Genomic DNA, 17,311 nt, shown 5'->3' with positions numbered 1-17,311 from the left:
GCAGTGTCTGCAAAGGGCTGCGATTAAAACACCAACCAACGCTCCCCAGAGATGAAGGGAAAGCTCTTTTTTTCTTCCTTTTTTTGACCAAAAGCTGCCCAAAACCTTTAGCAGTGTTTCAGCGGTATCGGCAGTAAGTGCTTGAAACCCGCCTGAGGACATTAGGGCAGGATAAATATATATATTTTTTGCTATATTTAAAAAAGGATCAGCCTTTTTTGGTGGACGTGGGTACCGCTCGTGGGGACGGCCGAGCTTCTGGAGATGGAGAAAAACCCCGTAAGATCTGCGAGGCAGGAGCATAAAATATCATTTCATGCTGCAAAGCGACCGGGAGGTTTTAACAGGAATAAAACCTGGCTGATCCCTGAAGTTTCAGAATGACTGTTAGAAAAAAACCCAAATTCATCTGCACGGGGAGGCGAAGCTTTTACACCCGAAGTAAGCCCAAATTCCCGGACAGCCGTTCCGTTCCTTTAAGCCTTTTTGGAGAAACCTACGAGATTTAAAGGATAAAATTAATATTTCTCCAGCGAACAGACCCTGAGCACGAAACCTGCCGGCGAGGGGCCCCGGCGCACCCACGCGTGTCCCTGTGCGGGGCCGCCCGCGGGCACCTGGGCGGGGAGGGGGGTGACAATGCTAGCCATAGCGGCAGGAATAAAGCGGTTCTTTAGGGGCCGGGCAGGGAAAAAGGCGTAAAACACCCCAAAAACGTGTGCGTGGGTGAGGGGGACCCAGCTCTCCCCCTCCCCGGGACTCCCCCCGCCTCCCTCCTCCGCCCGCCGCGGGTGTCGCAACCGCGCCCGGCCTCAGCCGCGCCCCGCGAGGGGGGGGGGGGGGCGGCGCGCAGGCAGCGCGCAGGGGGCGCGCAGGGAGCGCGCAGGCAGCGCGGGCAGCGCTGCCGGCCCCGCGCCCGGCCCCACCGGCCGCCCCGCGCCGCCGATGCTGTCGGTGCCGGTGCCGGTGGCGGGCGCGGGGGCGGCGCGGGGCGCGGGCTCCCTGCCCCGCCGGCGCACCATGTGCAGCGGCGTCGGCTGCTTCTGGGCGCTGCTCTCCGCCGGCCTCCTGGCCGCCTGCGCCTCCGCTTTCCTCTCCCCGGCCTGGCTCCTGCCTCCCGGCCGCGCCGCCACCGGCTTCGGCTTGCTCTGGCGCTGCTCCGGGCCGCCCCGCGGCTGCCACGGCTCCGCCGGCCCCGGCGGCTTCGGAGACATCCCCTCCGGTTCCTGGCAGGTGAGAGCCTCCCCTCCGCGGCGCCCCCCCACCCCACCCCGAGCTCCCCGGCATCCCCTCCACATGCCCCAAGCTCCCCGGTATCCCCCCATCACCTCCCCGCCATCCCCTCCGCCCTTCCTCTGCCTCACCGGCATCCCCCATCACCTCCCTGCCTGCCTCGGGCTCCCCGGCATCCCCCCATCACCTCCCGGCATACCCCCGACGTGCCCCGGGCTCTCAGGCAGCCTCCCCCCCCCCCATCCCTCCCACATCCCCCCCAGACCTGCCCCAGGCTCTCCAGTATCTCTCTGTCCTCCTGCCCTCCCTAAGGTCCCCTGTCATCACCCCAGCATCCCCCGTTCTGACCCAGGCTCCTCAGCACCATCTGATCCTGTCCCCCAGACCTGCCCCAGCATCCCAGTCCTGCCCTGAGCATCCCGGGCAGCCCCTGCATCCTCCACACTGTCCCCGAGCATCCTCTGCATCCCCCCATGCCGCTGTCAAGCATCCCTTTCATCCCCTGCATTCCCTGGCTGTCCTGCCCCTCAGCACCACCTGGGTGTCCCGTGGTGGTTCCCGTGGGGCCACATCCCCTTTTGGGATGCTCGGCTGTGCTTGGGATGCTGCCCGGAAGCCCCCCCCGGTGCCTTCATGCTGGTGTGGCGGTCAGTGCAGCCGGAGCGTGGCCATGGTGCACATCCTGGCCGTGGCCCCGGCAGTGCTGCAGGTGTGACCCAGCCACTGTGCCCGGCCAGCGGGGCCTCAAACCCCTCCAGCCTTCCCTGGGTGAGCTCCGGTGTGGGCGTGTGGGAGGGAGTTGGGGGAGAAACAGGAGAGGGTTGGTGCTCCCCAGCACTGAGCATCGCTTGCCAGCTGAGTTTGCTAACTGGGAGAGGAGCAGAGGGGTGGCTGAAACTGCTGCCCCATGGACACGAAGATCCAGAAATCAAGCCTGGATGTGGGGGACTGTGGCCATTCCCCTGCCCGTCCAGCCTGGGGTGATGCCCTTGCCAGGTTTTGGGAGGAAGGAGGCCAGGCTCCGCAGGGCCTGGGGTTGCTGCAGTGTCCTGGCATGACAAAGAGCTGCCCGTCCCCGCTGGGTGTGCGTGGGACCACACAAAGCCTGGCCCCAGCATCCCGCCACCTGCTTGCCCCTGCTCTTTCTTCCTCTCCTTTCCCTTCCTTTCATTCTTAGCTTCTTACCCTGAGGTTGTGAGTGTGATTTCAACTATTGCTGCTCAAAACACACGAGCTTTGATTTGCTCCGGGTCCCTATAGTGCAGAAATCCCAATACGAGGGCTAAATCCCTGAGAGCCCGTGGCAGTGCCCGGCACAATGGGTGTCAGTAGTTGAATTTCTCAGCCTGCCGTGAAGCTGCGCTGTTACCTCTCCTGGGACGCCAGGTCTGCGTGCGATTGCCTAAATCCCACCATGGCCCTTAAAGTTGTCATTAAAGACAAATATTGCGAATTGCGAAGAAAAGAACCGGCTGCATAAAATCCTTCCTATTTATATAAAAACCTGCAAAAATGCTGTCGTTTCCCTAAGTTGGCCTTTGTTCAGATGTTTTTGTGAACGTAATTCAGATAAACACTTCCAAGTAATAACAAACTTCAAAGACAAGAATGAAGCTCAGCAGTGACTCATTTGAACAAGCTTCAGCTACACTCAGCCTCAGCCATCTAATACCCTCTGAAAAGACTTTAGATCCGGAATATAACATAACGCAAAGCCTCTGAGCTCCTGAGCTCGGGCTGTGCAAGGGATGAATAATATCAGCGTACCGAGTTGGAGTTTAGGAGGGAGTTTGGTGACACATCCTTGTCACCTTTATTAATGCCACCCAAATAATTCACGAACAACAAACAGTGCAGCCTCTTTCTGGGGAAAGTGCTGCCCTACCAGCTTTCTGCCACCATGAGGATGAGAATACCTGTTGTGATGGTTAGTTGATGGGGTGGAATATAATAAAATACCCCTGACAGCTTTGCTAAGGCAGGCAATAGCTTTGGCTTTCTCGCATGAGCAGCCCTCTGAACCCGCACGCCTCAGTGCTCAGGACAGGGGGAGCCGAGTGCTGCGAGCTCCATCCGCAAGTTCAAGCAGCAGATTCTCCTTTCGGGAGTGATGGGGAAATCGTGACTCTTTTTCTTCCGTTTCAGAACTTGTGACATTCATTCCCAATCTTTCAAGCAAACTTGCGGGCAGCTTCTTCTTCAAAGGAAAGCCAAGAGCCTAACGCAGATCTAGGAGCTTTTGAAAACGGCCACTGGCTTTTTGCTGAAGTGGTGGAGGCTGGCGAGAAGGGTGTGAAGCTGTGGCTGTGGGGGGCAAAGGGACATGAGGGATCAGGAGCTCTTCTAGCATGAAGCTGGTGGCACACCTGGGGAGGATGCCGAGAGCACACCTGGGGAGGATGCCCACCTGTGGCACATGGGGGGGGAGCAGCCCACAGCCGGGATGTCCATCCCTGGGAACATTGTTCTTTTTGTTTCCTGAAACAGTGCACGCTTACTGCATTTCAAATGTTCCCCCATTCAAACGTGCCGATTTGATGAAGGGGTGGGGGAGCGTTCAGCCCTGCAAATGATTGTTAATGCCAGTTGTGTGTTTGCACTTGGGGGATTATGTTAATCATGCTACAAATGATGCTTTGAATCATGTCTAGAGGTTAATTAACATGCCTTTCTTCTCTTAAGAGGGCCTTCATGTCTGCTTAGAGTCGCTGCCTTTTTTCTGCTTCCTTTCATAATTACTTTGCAGCTCTCTAATATCATGGGTACCTTTAATTTAACCCTGTCAGTGCTCAGACTGCTGGGGCTTTGCACCGTGCTCAGCATCATGATGGTCATTTGCTGGGGTGCAATACACTAAAATATCCCTGACACCTTGAGATGTTGTGGCCCGGCTGCCTCGTGCAGGCTGAGACCTTGCAGGAGCTGATGGAAACTGGAGAGGGCCTGGCTGGAGCCAGGTGAGGCAAGAGGATGGTGATGGGGATATTGCCCAGGGGCCACAGATGATTTATGAGCGGGGCCCTTACAGGGCCAGTTAATGGAAAGGAGGATCCATTGTGGGAGGACTTGGAGCTGTGTGGGCTGGAGAGGGGCATCCCGAGGGGCACAGGCGCTGTGTGGAGAGGGAGTTGCTCTTGGGAGGGAAAAACAGGTGAGCTTTTGAGCTCTGAGCTGCTTCATCCCATCTCACTACTTTTCTTTTTTTTGGTGCCAGGTCCCTGTGTGTGTATGTGTGCGTGCAAAATAGTGTTTTATCCTGAGCTGATTTATTTTCTCTTTCAGTGGGAGCATTTGGCTCATGGGTTCCTGTCTCAACGCTGCACTTTGGAAGCTAGTGCTGCTTCATTTCAAATTTCTATTTTTATTTTTATTTTTCCAGATAGTCTCCAATTATTTTCAGGCTTTGCCAAGCATGTAATCTAAAATAACAAAGAAGCTGATCGGCCTGTGGTATTCAGGTTAAAACCACACGGGCCATTTGCCTGTGAAGCCAGTGATGCCCTGCTGAAGCAGAGCACAAAGTAACCCGCTCAGGACAGGGGAGAAGGCTTTACATGGCCCCAGGAGTTCTCTGAGTGGGTCTTTCCTGGGTTTTTGCCCATAGCGGGACTTGAAAAGTTTCAGCCTAGTGAAAATGCACAGTAAACCTGCTTACCCTTTTGTTGGAAAATGCTGAAAGGTTTCATAAGCCTTCACTGCTGCTTTCTCACCATGTCAGTTCAGCACCGGGTTCCTGATGTAATCTGACGTTTGCCCGTTGGCATCAGATTTGCGGAGCTATGCAGCCCTGTTCCCAGTGAAAGAGCACGTGGGGTGCTTGTGGAGATGGGACAATATTTGGGAAATCCGTCGCTCCTCTCCTAGCACGGGCTCTGGCACAAGGGAGAGCTCAGCGTTTTGAGAGCTCCCCGCTTGCGACGTGACCCAGGCAGGGAGCCCTGAGCGAGGCTGGCTCTTGGGCAGAGCCTGCTCTACCTCTGAGGGCTGGGTATCAGGCCAGCATGTTGATTTGGGACTAGCAGCAAATCACCTTTTAGCTCCTCATCCTAAGAACTTCCCAAGAGAGCAGAACCTCCCTGGTTACTCTGTGTACCAATTAGTTTGATTTTTAATTGCACTTACACAACCTTGGCAAGAGGTGTAAGCGCTGAGCAATTCTTGAAATCACCATCCTCCTCTTTATGCATCTTACTTTGCAGTAGACTTTCTCTCCTTTCATTAGCCACCCAGAGTTTTTTGACGTACATGAATAGAACAGAAAATAGCCGGTGTTGGGGATACCTGTAATTCCTGGGCTCTGGCTCCATTCTTCAGTGCCTGAGGAGCAAACCAGAACCAGGACTCAGGGACCCGTGAGCCACTCACCACTAGGCTGGGCTGAAATGGGTGCTGAGACAGGACCCGCTGTGGAAGGTCAAGCTGATTGCAAATACAGGCAGGCTGCTCTTGGAATTAATTCTATGAACTCCACTCTCGACGGGAGATGGAAGCTGCTTCGCTTAAACAAAGGTGCGGAGAGGAGGGTACCAGCTGTGGCGTCGCTGCTTGGGCTGCGGGGCTAGGGGCTGAGCAGCAGCTGGGGCTTAGCTGAGACGTGGCTGCTTGTGACGGTGATGACTGGTTCATGCTGGGTGGCCTGCCACCAAACCTGCTGGACAAACAGGGAGTCGTGAGCCCTGTGCTTTGGGAGGGACATCGCCTGGGCGTGTCGGAGACACTTTGGGCTGAACATTGCATTTCCCCTTGGTAGGGCCCAGAGCAGAGTCTGGCTCAGGGTGGTGAGGACATGGCAGGGACATTTTGATAGTGGGACATGCCCTCCGTCTTCTGGAGGCTGCAAGTCCCACTCCGTTTGGGCTTCTCTCCACTGGCTTTGTAAGCAAAAGCCAGATGGGAGAGCTGTGATCTGCGGGACGTTACCTGGCCCAAGACGATGAGCCCAGCTTTGCCGTCAGTGCCGGGAAAGGGCTTATCCCAAGGAAGGATAAAAACAGTGCGGGTAAGAAGGTCTGATCTGGTACCCAGTGACAGTGCACTGCTTGCTGCCTAATTAAAATTTCATTAAGTTGGTACGCATCCCTTGATGGAGGTCACAGGCACACCATTGATGTGCTAATGTTGTACTTTTCCCCCTTTTTTTTCTCTTTCTCTACTATCCATCATCATTTTAGATAAAGCAGTGCCATTAGGAACTGCTTTCCAGCATCCCCAGATGCCATGGCGCTGGAAGAAAGACAGCCGTAATTCATCAGATGTATTATCTGTCTCTTATTTTCTCCCTAATTAAAAAAATGCCTTTTTTTCCCCCTTGAAGTGGTTTGGGCATTAACTCCTCTAGTGTTTGTGTTGAATACCCTGATTAGCTTGAAAGTGGGAAAGTTACCTGGAAGGCCAGGCCTGGCTGAGCTGTGTCTGGTGGGGCTTTGCTGAATTTTGTGTGTGAGCAGCTAAGCCTGGGCTGGGGAGGAGTAACCCCTGTGTGTGCTGTGGCATGGGCAGGTCCCCATCGACCAAATCCTTCGTTTGAAGGAGAAGAGGTGAGGACTGGAGCCACGTTGCCTCCTCTGTGTCCCTGTGCCCCAGCCCAAACCACCCTGGCTCAGGGGACTCTCAGACATCGACCTCCTCCCTGGCAGCATCATGCCTGGGGCTCTGTGTTACTGCTGGGCTGGTTTGGGGAGGTTGGACCCGCCTCTGCTGTTCCCGTCAGATGACACTGGGCACTTTCTAGTGCTGCTGGGCAAGGGATAGCATCTGCATGGGAGCAGGACGGAGAGGGAAGATCAGATAGGAAGGAGAAAGCTCTCAGATGGCGCCGAAAGGAAGGTAATTGCCAGGGAGGAGAAGACGAGGACGTGTGGGATCCTCTTCCTGGCCGTCGCTTTAATGCCGACCAGATGGCGGATGTTTGTTTCTGTGACTTGTGTGGGGGAAATATGAACAAGCTGCGAGGCTCGATCCACCCACCCCTGCGCACGCAGTGTCTCCTGCAGAGGCAGGCGCCTCTCTGTTGCGCCCAGGTGGATATTCCTGGTTTTTAGCAAGATCTCAAGGAGAAGGCACTGCTGTTGCGGGTGCAGGTCAGTCTCGCCAGCGTGGTGTGGATGAAAGCACGGGTTTAGGGTCCAGTGCAAAACTCACGGGAAGGTTTGGGAGGAGCAAAGGACCTGGTGGCCACATGGTGCCAGTGCAGTGACTTGTGGGGCACAGGGGCATGCAGAGACCCTGTCCTCACTGGGGGGGAGAGGAGGCGGCTTTGCTGCCCCAGTGCCCTGCAGATAGATACCAGTCTGAGTATTTACACTGATCCTTTCCAGCCCTCTTTATTTGCCCTCCAACAGGTGGTGGCAACCACTCCTCCTCTACCAGGAGCCTGGCCAGGGGCATCTCGAGCCACACAGCAGAGCCAGACCCAGCTGCCAACATCTGCATCTGCTTCTCGGCACCAGCCCCTGGTGTGGCCTCCCAGGTCCTTGCCAGCACTGCTGCAAATCCCAGACCCCAAGTTCCCACTCAGCATCTCCATCCAGCGCTGATTTTTTTTTTAACAAGGCTAAAAACCCTGGTGTCCATTTGGTTTCTGCCTTTCCAGGTACAGCACTACCCCATTTAACCCCAAAACATCTTCCCTGAATGAATATTTAATCACACAGAGTTCTGATGGGAAGGGACCACATGCAGAAAAGGAAAATGGTTTGATTAATTTTGCCCCTTCTTCTCTTACAGTTGCTTTTACAGCAAGCTTTTACCCAGCTCTTTCGAGGTTTCTAAGACCTTTTTGGCCTTGACAGACACCCCCAGAAAGCCAGACATGCTGTGACCCCCTCTCTCTCTCAGCCCGTAGCTTTACTTCCTAATTGTTTAAGGTATTTATTTTCTGCCCCCATTTGCAAAGATGCTTAAGCTTTTAAGCAGGGCTGAAAGACCCAAGCAGTCTGCATCCTTGCCTTCAGCCTACCGCTCCGGGTACCACGGGGTGGCAGCTTTTGGGCATGGTTCCAATTAATAAATTGCATTTATAAACTCATGTGCATCGTGGTGTGACCCAGCACACAGGACGTGATGGCAGGACCGTTGCCACCTTGGTTTATCTCTGCTAAGCCAAACACCAGGTACCATTTCTCAGCACTAACTCATTGGACCAGACAGGTTTTTTTTTCTTTTTGCTCTTTTCACTTTAAACTGTAGAGATCACGGATACTGGCTTCAAAAGGTGTGTTAACTTTTTAAAAATTTTCATTAAGGGTATTAAACGATTCTTCTTGGGATGGTCATTGTGTGACATTTTAATTTTGATTTTTTTTGGTGAATGAAACACCAGCTTCAGCAGATTTATTGCTTAGTGAATGGCATAGCCATGGCGCGTGTCAGACCTGTAAAACATTAAAATAATGGGTAGGGGATTGTTGTTAATCGGAATTTATTACGCTACATAAAGGCATATTTACAGTCCCACCAGGGGACTATTAATTTATTTGGGGATAAACAATTAATCTCCCTGGGAGTGGGAGCAGAAAATCTGACACGGTTTTATGTCTTTTCCCAGCGCGGCAGAGGCAGGACAGCTCACAGCCCTGGGCTGCAGAGCTCCCCGGGGGGGGGCTCCCCGGCGTGGACGCAGGGCTGTGGTGCCTGGGGAAAGGCAGCCCGCTGGGCAGCGAGGTCCCGCTTCTCCCTGGCCGGTTTGGCACTGGGAGCTGTGCTTTCTGCTGTGATGAATGGGTTTTTTCCTGCCCCTGCCTCAGCTGGGCTCTCACAGATGGCCTCGATGCATCCCGTTTGTTTCCCACCCGCCATCTATTTTTGGGTTTCAGCCTTTGCATCCTGTTTCCTGCATCCTCTCCTTTCCGCTCAAGATGCAACAGGCACAAACAGGGAGGAGAGAGGGGGGTGCGGCGCAGCTGGAAGGACAGGGTTTGTAGCTGCTACTGTTTGGTACCTTTGCTCCATGGACTTCTTCAAACTTAAGCCTTATTATTTCTCCTCGGCAGTGGCTGTTTGATCTGCAGGTGCGATTCCAGTACAAGGCAGGAGCTCTTGGGATAATTCCCGGCCAAGGCCCTGGAAAGGTTATGACAAAAGCAAAAATTTGGTTTTACAAGAGCTTATCCAGTGTTTTGGCAGGTAATGCCAACGTGTTAGGGAAAGAAGTTTGCACCTTGTGTTTAAGCAGCTCTGGCCATTGCATACCAGGATAACGTAGGAGCCAGACTGAGACTCCTGGCTTGCAACAGGGTCTCTTGCAATCTGCCCTGAAACGCCCCATGCCTTTCCCTATCACCGCCTGTTTTGGGGCAGCTGAGCCACTGCCACCCCCCGTGCCCCACAGCAAAACTGCTGGGCTGCATTACCCCTTCTGCCCCCAGAGCTGCCTGGCAGCTCTTCGGCAGCTCAGCACCCCTGGCCCACACAGCAGAAAACAAACCACACCATTTACGTACGCCTCATGCCCACATAAATTTTAACACATTTTATGCAAAATGAGACCTTAGTTCCCTTTGCCAAGGCCTGGTTGGATTTGGTTGGATTTTTGGCCACCACTGTGCACATCAGCGTGCTGCCGGCCCTGGGATCCCACAGTCTTGCTGCCGCCTGTATGAACCCTGATGGCAGGACCCGAACCAGACCCAGCTCTTCTTTCAGTGTAACACTCACCTGCAGCCATCCTGTATGTGCTTTTTTTCTTGGCACTATGTCCCGAAAAACACCTTTGCACCTTTCTGCAGGGATTAGCAGTCTGAGCAGCTCACAGGTTGTTTCCAGCAGGAGCTGTGAGTTTTTAGGGTCTTTGTGCTACCGTAATTAAGAAGAACCCAGATCATTAAAAATAATATGCTTCACACGAGAGAGGAACAAGCCTGCTTCACAAGACCCCTTTCTGCTGAAAAATTCATTGCTCTAAATAATTAATGGTCCTCACAAAGGAGGATGGTTTTGCATGTTGCTGGGTGGAAGGTGAAATTCAGATGCCGGGCAGAGTAATCCCTTTTTTTTTTTTTAATAAGTCTGTATTTCCTCACCGTGCTGCTGCCCTGGGGGTGGTGGGGAACAAGGGCTGCGGCTGCTCTCCCCCCGGGCCCCGTGCTGAGGATGTCTGTCCGATGGCATTGCCCATCCCATCCCCAACCCCGTGGGCCCCTCCCAGGGTATGGATGGGGCAAGGGGCTGATCCCCATCGGGGGTGTCCCAACCTCATTGTCTCTTTGGGTCTTGGTGGCTTGGAAGGCACCAGAGACGAGCAGATACCCCTGCTGCCACAGTCCCTGCCAAAACAGCCTCTCCATTTCTCTCGGTAGCTGTTTGCATGGCTGTGCCTTTTACATTGCATGCCAGGAATTAATTTATTGCCAGCACAGTGTTTGCATTGCTTGTGTGGTGTATAAATAGGCTATAAATAAGATGCTGATTTCTAATCACTGCACAGCATCGGGGGAAGCGCTCACACCAGGGTGTCGGGGCAGTGCCCGTGATCCCCTGTCCCATCCCTTGCCAGCACCGACATCTCCCTCTTTGGAGCGGTGGCAGCTCCCCGGCAGGACCCTGCGGGCAGTGGCTCTGCTACCGCAGCACCAGCCAGTCCAGCTGCTAAAAACCAGCTCAGCAGTAAATATCACAGGTGGATGTAGGGCAGTGCCAGACCCGTGGGGCAGTGCCACTAGTGCTGGAGGGTTGGGAGGGGTTTTTTTAGCTGCTTGGACCCCCCCGTAAATGGGGGGGGTGGTGGTGTCACAGGGTAAACCCAGTTCTTCTTCCCCCGTTCAGCCTGCCTGTGGTTCCTGCAGCATAACTTGTGTTTAGCAGATTATTTACTCCTGATTTGTAGTCTCTTTGGTGAGGGAGAGCAAACGGAAACATACATTGGGTTTGTTCCTATAGTAACCATGGTTGCCCAAAAGCTCAAATGTAGGGGGAAAAGTAAAAAGGAAAATTGTGCATTTCTAACCCGAACATCTCAGCAGGGCGAGCAGGCTGGACGAGGGCGGGGGGAGGTGGGACCTGAGCTCCTTATGGCTGCTCCCGCACAGGTTATTAGGAAAATGAGGCCAAGACCTGTCTTACAGCTGCACTGCTTTAGGGATCCAAGACACTGACATTACCGCAGGGTGACTCACCGAAGCCAGGAGCGTTTCGCAGAGTTTGCTGTGAAATGCCGTGAAATGACAGGACTTGACATGGCTGCTGCAATGCCAGGACCAAGATGCCCTCGTGCTGTTTGAAGGCTGCCATGAGCTGGGTGCTGGAAGAGGCGGCACCCATCATGGGTCCCCTCACCGCCCCCGGCCACACCACGCCCCTGGCTGGGCTGGCACATGTCCGTGCTGGTACAGGGACCACCTCGCTGCCAGTGCCACCCTGCTGGCAGAGGTGGAAATGCCACCTGCAACAGGGGACAGAAACAGCAACGGTGCAGCAATTGGGTGCCCATACCCAAGGGCGAGCTGTTTTGACAGAAATTAGTGCTTTTCCCAGTTTTAGATGCTGATGAAGTTTGCATCTTATGGCCAGAATATTAAACAGCAAAACTGCTTCCACTCTGGCCAGGTGACAGCAGAGGAAAGGCTGCTGTGCCAGCCCCCTGGGGAAAATGCTGCCCACCAGGCACTCCTATAGCCTCTAGCACCCCAAAGCATCATCCCACAGCGTGAGTTGGGTTTAACAGCCCCAAACAACACAGTTTTGTTGCAAAAGAGAATAAATCATAGACGTGGCTGCTGTAGAGAAAAGCTGATGGGGCTGCTGGAGGTGAGCAGGGCAAGGGGGTGGGAGCAGCCTGCCGTGTCAGCAGAGGCTGGCTGCAATGAAACCTTTGCAGCAGCGGGTTCCCCACCATGGAGCATCATTGGCAAAATACCTTCTAATTGCCAGGCTTGCAGGGGCGGGCGCCATCACGAGATACGTTTCGTCTCTCATTGGAGGCACTGACACGCATCGCAGGCATCTAATGGCACTTGTATTAGTGATGTAGCTCTTCATGCATGTAATACTTTTGCTATTATCACCATAGCCTGAATACTAATAACCCCTGGGACCAGGTGACGGGCGGACCATGGGCTCAAGGCTTAACAGTGAATTTAAGCAGCTGAAGGTAGAAGGGAAAGGGTGGGAGAAGCTGCCCATGTCAGGGCCACACTCCTCACTTCAAGAGGGGGAATTTGTGGGGAGGTGTTGGAGGGACAGTGGTAGGGGACCGCCTCGCTGACAGCCCTGTGTGTCATTTCAGACGAGCGCCGTGCTGTGCACGGGCGGCTGTGCCCTGCTGGCCCTCAGCTCGCTGCTGGCCATCGTCGCTGTCCTGCTGCCCGGCGGAGCCTGCGAGAGGCGAGTCTGCACCCTGGCCGGCTACATGCAGACAGCAGCAGGCAAGTGACGGGGACTTTGCTTTTTGGGGTGGAAAGATGGGGTTTCCCCAGGGTGCTGCCTGGTGATTGACAGCATTCTGGACCTCAACAACAAGAGGCTCTTGCAAACCCTAAGCAATGCTGGAAGAAAGAGAGCAGCCCTTTGCTTTAGTAATTTCCTTCTATATCTGTGTAAAATCTATTAAAAATCCCCTTTGCCCAAATACACAGGTCTGCGGCAGAGAGCCTGGGCTGCAGGTCCTGCTCGCTGCCCCCTGCTCAGACTCGTGCAGGGTAGGGGGCTGCAGCAAGCAGCAGAAACCAGGCTGCCTGGTAGCAGGGTGCTGCTGCACCTCCTGGGGTCTAGTAGATGCCCCCTGAGAAGTTACAGTCCCATTGGGGCAGATAAGCCTCTGGAGAGATTTGCCTCACTGAGCTTTACACCTGAGACAGGCTGTTGCCCACCCTGTCCCGCATCCCCCCCGCCTCCCTGGGCACCCCTCTTGGTGCTGCATTTGCTTATGTTCCCATTGCAATTCCTTATACTTCTGCATTTGAGAAGCGCTCATGCGGTGGGGAGGAGGCAGGCAGCTGTGCAAGGTCTGCACCATCCTGTGCTCCCAGCGGAGGGACAAACCCCACCTGAGACCAGACTCCTCTGCAGGGAGCCACATCTCCGGGAGCTGAAGTGTTCAACTAAACAACCTCAGCTGGACACGAGCCGCAACAGGAGATTAAACCTTCATGTCTGTGCCCAAGAATAAACTCCTTTCCTTGGAGAAATCCCTAGGGCCAGCCAGGCTTCATTATCTGCCTGGCAGCATTCAAGCAGCTTGTGGGGGAAATCCTGTTACAGGCTCTCCTCACCAGGGCTCATCCCGCGGGAGCCGATTTGGGAACAGACGGAGGGGCCTGGCCCATCAGCCGTGGCTGCTCCAGCTCAGCTGGGATGCGGGTGGGCACAGGCAGCTGCTTGTGCCCCATCGCTAGTGACTGATGCATCCCTTGGAGGACGTGATTTGGGTGTTCCCTGTGTGGATGGTGGCTGTGGCCAACGGGCCCCCCGGGCACAGAACAGAAGCTGGAAGAGCCCCGCGCCAGCCTGCCTCTGCCCCAGCCCAGCCTAGGGATGGTGTGGGTCACTGGAAGGTGGCTCAGGGTGGCCTCCTGTGCAGGAAAGAAGTGGGATGGAGAGGGGTAACCCTGTGTTACCTTTGCTCAAGGGGGTGGCATATCCTCACCGTGTCTGGCTTTGCAATGAGACAAGCGGGTACAAAGCGAGGGATTAGGAAGAGTCCCTGGAAAGGAAACGGACTGTGGCAGATAAATACAAATGAGGCGCTCTGAGGGGTTTTGGTAATATTGAACAGGCTGTAAATAAACTGTAGGCTCTAAGCGTTATTGACAAATGAAAATTTACTGGGTACGTTCAAGCAAGCTAATGGGTAGCTTTAAACCCTGGCAATGCCTTGCTAAGCATTTTGTATTGCGCTTTTTAATTTTGGTTCACTGTGGATTAATTCCCATTCAGAATGAGGCAGCCCTGAGTCAACAGAATTAAATGGTTTAATGTATTTGGATTCAGAAATGCTGCCCCCTTGTAATTTTTCTCCCTGCTCCCCCCTCCCCCCACCACCAGGAGGAAGTTCTTCATTAGAAATCACCTGCAGCACAGAAAACAGCTGGGTGACAGCAAAACTCCTCCCCAAAAATCACATTATCTCAGAGAAAAGCACAGGTTTTAGGGGAAATTAATTTATATGGGAGGGAAGGAAAGGAGAGCAAGCCCATGAGGTTTAGTAGAGCAGCTTTCTGATGGGGGGGCCAGCTCTGTCCCTGCTGCAGACATATATAGGGAACCCCTATAAAACCACCACAAGATGCTGGCGGAGCAGTGGGAAGGAGGAGGGAGCCACATTTCTCCCAAACCCCACGTTTCCCTGAAGCACAGTAGGTCCCACAGGCACCTTCCCTCTGCCTGTCCTGACATTTTCCTCCTGAAATCAGAATCTTACTCCCATTTTGCCATCCCACAAAAACAACTCAAGGTATTTCGCAGACCCCCAAAGGCAGGAGTAAATAAGCTTAATTACATAAAAAATTGAATCAGGCAATCTAATTTCCCAATAAAGGGCCAGGTGCATTCGGCCAGGAGCATGAAACATGCCATAAAGTACATGAGCAGAGGCATTGGCAGGGCCAGAATCAGTCCCCACAGGCTCTCTGCCATATCAGACAGATGCCCTGAGCCACACTCACGTAAATCCAGATGCAGAGGCCAAGCTGAACCAAACAAGACCCAGTCCTGAGAGCAGCCGCACAGCAAGGGGCAGTCAGGCTCAAACTACATCTTTATCACTTTCCTGCTAGTTTTTTTTTAGAGATCCAGGTGGTGCCTTTTCCAGCCCCAGAAGGAAAGAAAATAGAAACCTTATGCAGATGGAGCAGAGCATTAATTGCAGATGCAGACATGCCATCAGGGTTCAGAGCTGGGCTAATTGCCACCATACGTTGAACACATGATTCCTGATGCCTGGCATCCACCCCTTAGGAAAAAACCCAACATATCCACATAAATGAGAAGAGGATGATCCTTAATGAGAGAGTAAATGAGCAGCAGAGCAATAGGGAAAGGAGGAAGGAGAGAAAAACATTTGCTCAGTTCTCACACCCTACAAGCAAACTCAAACCTGCCCATGAGAAATTAGAGATGGGATTCACTCCCAAAGCATGGTGCCAGCTCACTAAAATTAAATTTCTACTCTATCTCCTCCCAAACCTGCACAGCAGTACCCCCCAGAAAGGCTGGCATAGCTAAGCTGGCCCCATTCATATGTGGGGCAGCCCCAACCCCCAGCTGCAGCCCATCACTGCTGATGGCAAGGGGCTCTGGGGCTAACCCCAGCAATGGGGAGCACTGAAATCTTGCCACAGCTGTTTTTCAGCAAAAGCCTCTTTGCTGGCGTTTTAAAAATAGGAGCTAACTCCAGGGAGAAATGTCTCCTGCTGTACAGGGCTGCGAGGGAAGGGCAGGGGATGTTCTCCAGGGCTGGCTGTGCCTGTGCAAGCTCTCCGGTGGCTTCCAGGGGGCTGGGGTTTATACCTGGACATTACAGTTTGTCTCTGCAAAGCTCTCAGACCAGTTTTTGTGCAACTGCCAATGGTGAAGCTGCTGGAAGGAGCATGGGGCCATCACAGCGTCTCAGGCACCGGCTTCACTCATGGGCATCTGTTGGGGAGCCCCGAGGCCCCGCTCTGAGCTGTCAGAGCCCACACAGTCCCCAGCAGTGCCACCACGTTAGGGGAGTGTCCTGAAGGCCAGGGTTGCCGAGAGCCAAAGCAGCCTCTGTTGGGTTTCCAGCATGGACTGTGTCTGCTTGCTGGCCCGGGAGCAACTGCGCTCCCATGGGAATGCCCTTTCCAGGGGAGTGAGGCTCGCTACCGGTGGAAACCAAGATTTGAGCTGAGGCTGAGTAAACTCCATCAAACAGCAAATCCGGGCAGCTTTCTGCTTTTTGGGACTTCTGGGACTAAGGGAAGGATTATGGATTTGCTGTTGGATTAAGCTGCTGGCGACCGCACTCTGGCACCAAAGTAGATTGCATCTGCTGCTTAGGAAAAGCAACAAGTCTTTGTAGGCGGGCAGCAGGGACTAACAGCCTCCCTCCACAGTTCCTTTTGCTACCCTAAAAGCCTCAAAAAAACCCAGGACTGTGTTGCTATTTGGAAGCTTTTCACCATGCGCTTTTCAGGCAAAGGCTCTTGCTTTGCAGGCGAGTGGTGGCTGATCCATCGGTGGTTGGTAACTGGGTGCACCCCCAGCTGCCCCACAGCTGCTGATCTTTTCCCTGGTTTCTGAGATGTGCCTGTGAAACGGCCTGGCAGGAGGAGGCCGCAGAGCTTTGCAGCTCAATGAGAGCATGGGCACAGTCAAGCATGAGGGAAGCCTTCGGGAAGAGGTTTGCTTTCACCCCAGGCTGCTCTCTGTCTAATCCTACCACCATCAATTTACTGCTGAAGACAAACCCGGTGCTGAGGGCAAATGATCCTGACCTGCCTGTGCCTTTCTAAGGCTCTTTTCGTTTCAAAGAGCAATTTCCCAGCATTGCTATGACAGAATCAGAACAGTCGTAAGACTCCAGCAAGACAGGCAGAAACCCCCAGTTACACAATTCCCTTACTTAGCTGCACTTTAATCCCAAATTTCATGGTAGTCCCAAGAGCTTCTTCCTGCAAAATTTGGTGGCATTCTGCAGCCAAGATGCCTTTCGCTGGAAGAAGCATGGTAGCATTACAGAGATGGCCTCAGCTTTTGATTAGTTAAGCAACAAAGCAAAATGCAGGAGACCTTGTGCTTTTTCAAGGAGCTGTGATTACTTACGACACTGATCATCAGGTAGAACACGTAAAGAGGGAGAATGGTTCATTTTCAAATCAGTGTGAATCTTTTAAATACATCACGTTCCAGGGACTGAAAAGCAACCCAGCTTAAAAGGGGCTGTGCTGTTCCCCTGGGCGTGCTGCGGGGTGGGTGGGAGGTTTGCCCGAGCCTTGCGATGCAGGCACATGCTGGGGGCAGCACAGACATGGCAGGTCCCTGGCCAGGAGGCTGTCCCAGTGCCTGTGTCACAGCGTTATTTAGGAAGACAGTGTGTGGTCACTGCCCCCTTTGTGCCTCCCATCCCACCCTGCATCTCAGCCCACCTTTGGGATCGATGGTGCCCTGTTTTTCCCAGCTT

At 53.7% G+C, this 17,311-nt stretch overlaps 1 protein-coding gene and 1 long non-coding RNA gene across 4 annotated transcripts in view; one reads left to right on the top strand and one right to left on the bottom strand.

Moving 5' to 3' along the window:
• Positions 1-842: 842 nt before the first annotated feature.
• LHFPL7 (LHFPL tetraspan subfamily member 7) overlaps positions 843-17,311 on the top strand; it is a 63,261-nt gene continuing 46,792 nt past the window's right edge. The window contains exons 1-2 of the mRNA XM_075113499.1: positions 843-1,233; positions 12,455-12,593. Coding sequence (XP_074969600.1) covers positions 946-1,233; positions 12,455-12,593 — 427 coding nt within the window. The 5' untranslated portion in view covers positions 843-945. The remainder of the gene's footprint in view (positions 1,234-12,454; positions 12,594-17,311) is intronic.
• LOC142066254 (uncharacterized) lies at positions 2,279-14,182 on the bottom strand. Of its 3 annotated transcripts, none has more exons than XR_012663653.1 (3): positions 13,785-14,182; positions 9,173-12,172; positions 2,279-5,884 (listed from the first exon to the last, which is right to left on the bottom strand). It is a non-coding gene; the product is annotated as an uncharacterized LOC142066254 (long non-coding RNA). The 3 variants fall into 3 exon arrangements; XR_012663651.1 differs by lacking the exon at positions 13,785-14,182 and having other exon boundaries at positions 9,173-9,294; positions 9,889-12,458; XR_012663652.1 differs by lacking the exon at positions 13,785-14,182 and having other exon boundaries at positions 9,173-10,026; positions 11,346-12,458.

This window comes from Phalacrocorax aristotelis, chromosome 18 (genome assembly GCF_949628215.1).
Source record: "Phalacrocorax aristotelis chromosome 18, bGulAri2.1, whole genome shotgun sequence".
Lineage (NCBI taxonomy): Eukaryota > Metazoa > Chordata > Aves > Suliformes > Phalacrocoracidae > Phalacrocorax > Phalacrocorax aristotelis.
The sequence above is the reverse complement of the archived record's forward strand: the minus strand, read 5'-3'. Positions and strand labels throughout refer to the sequence as shown.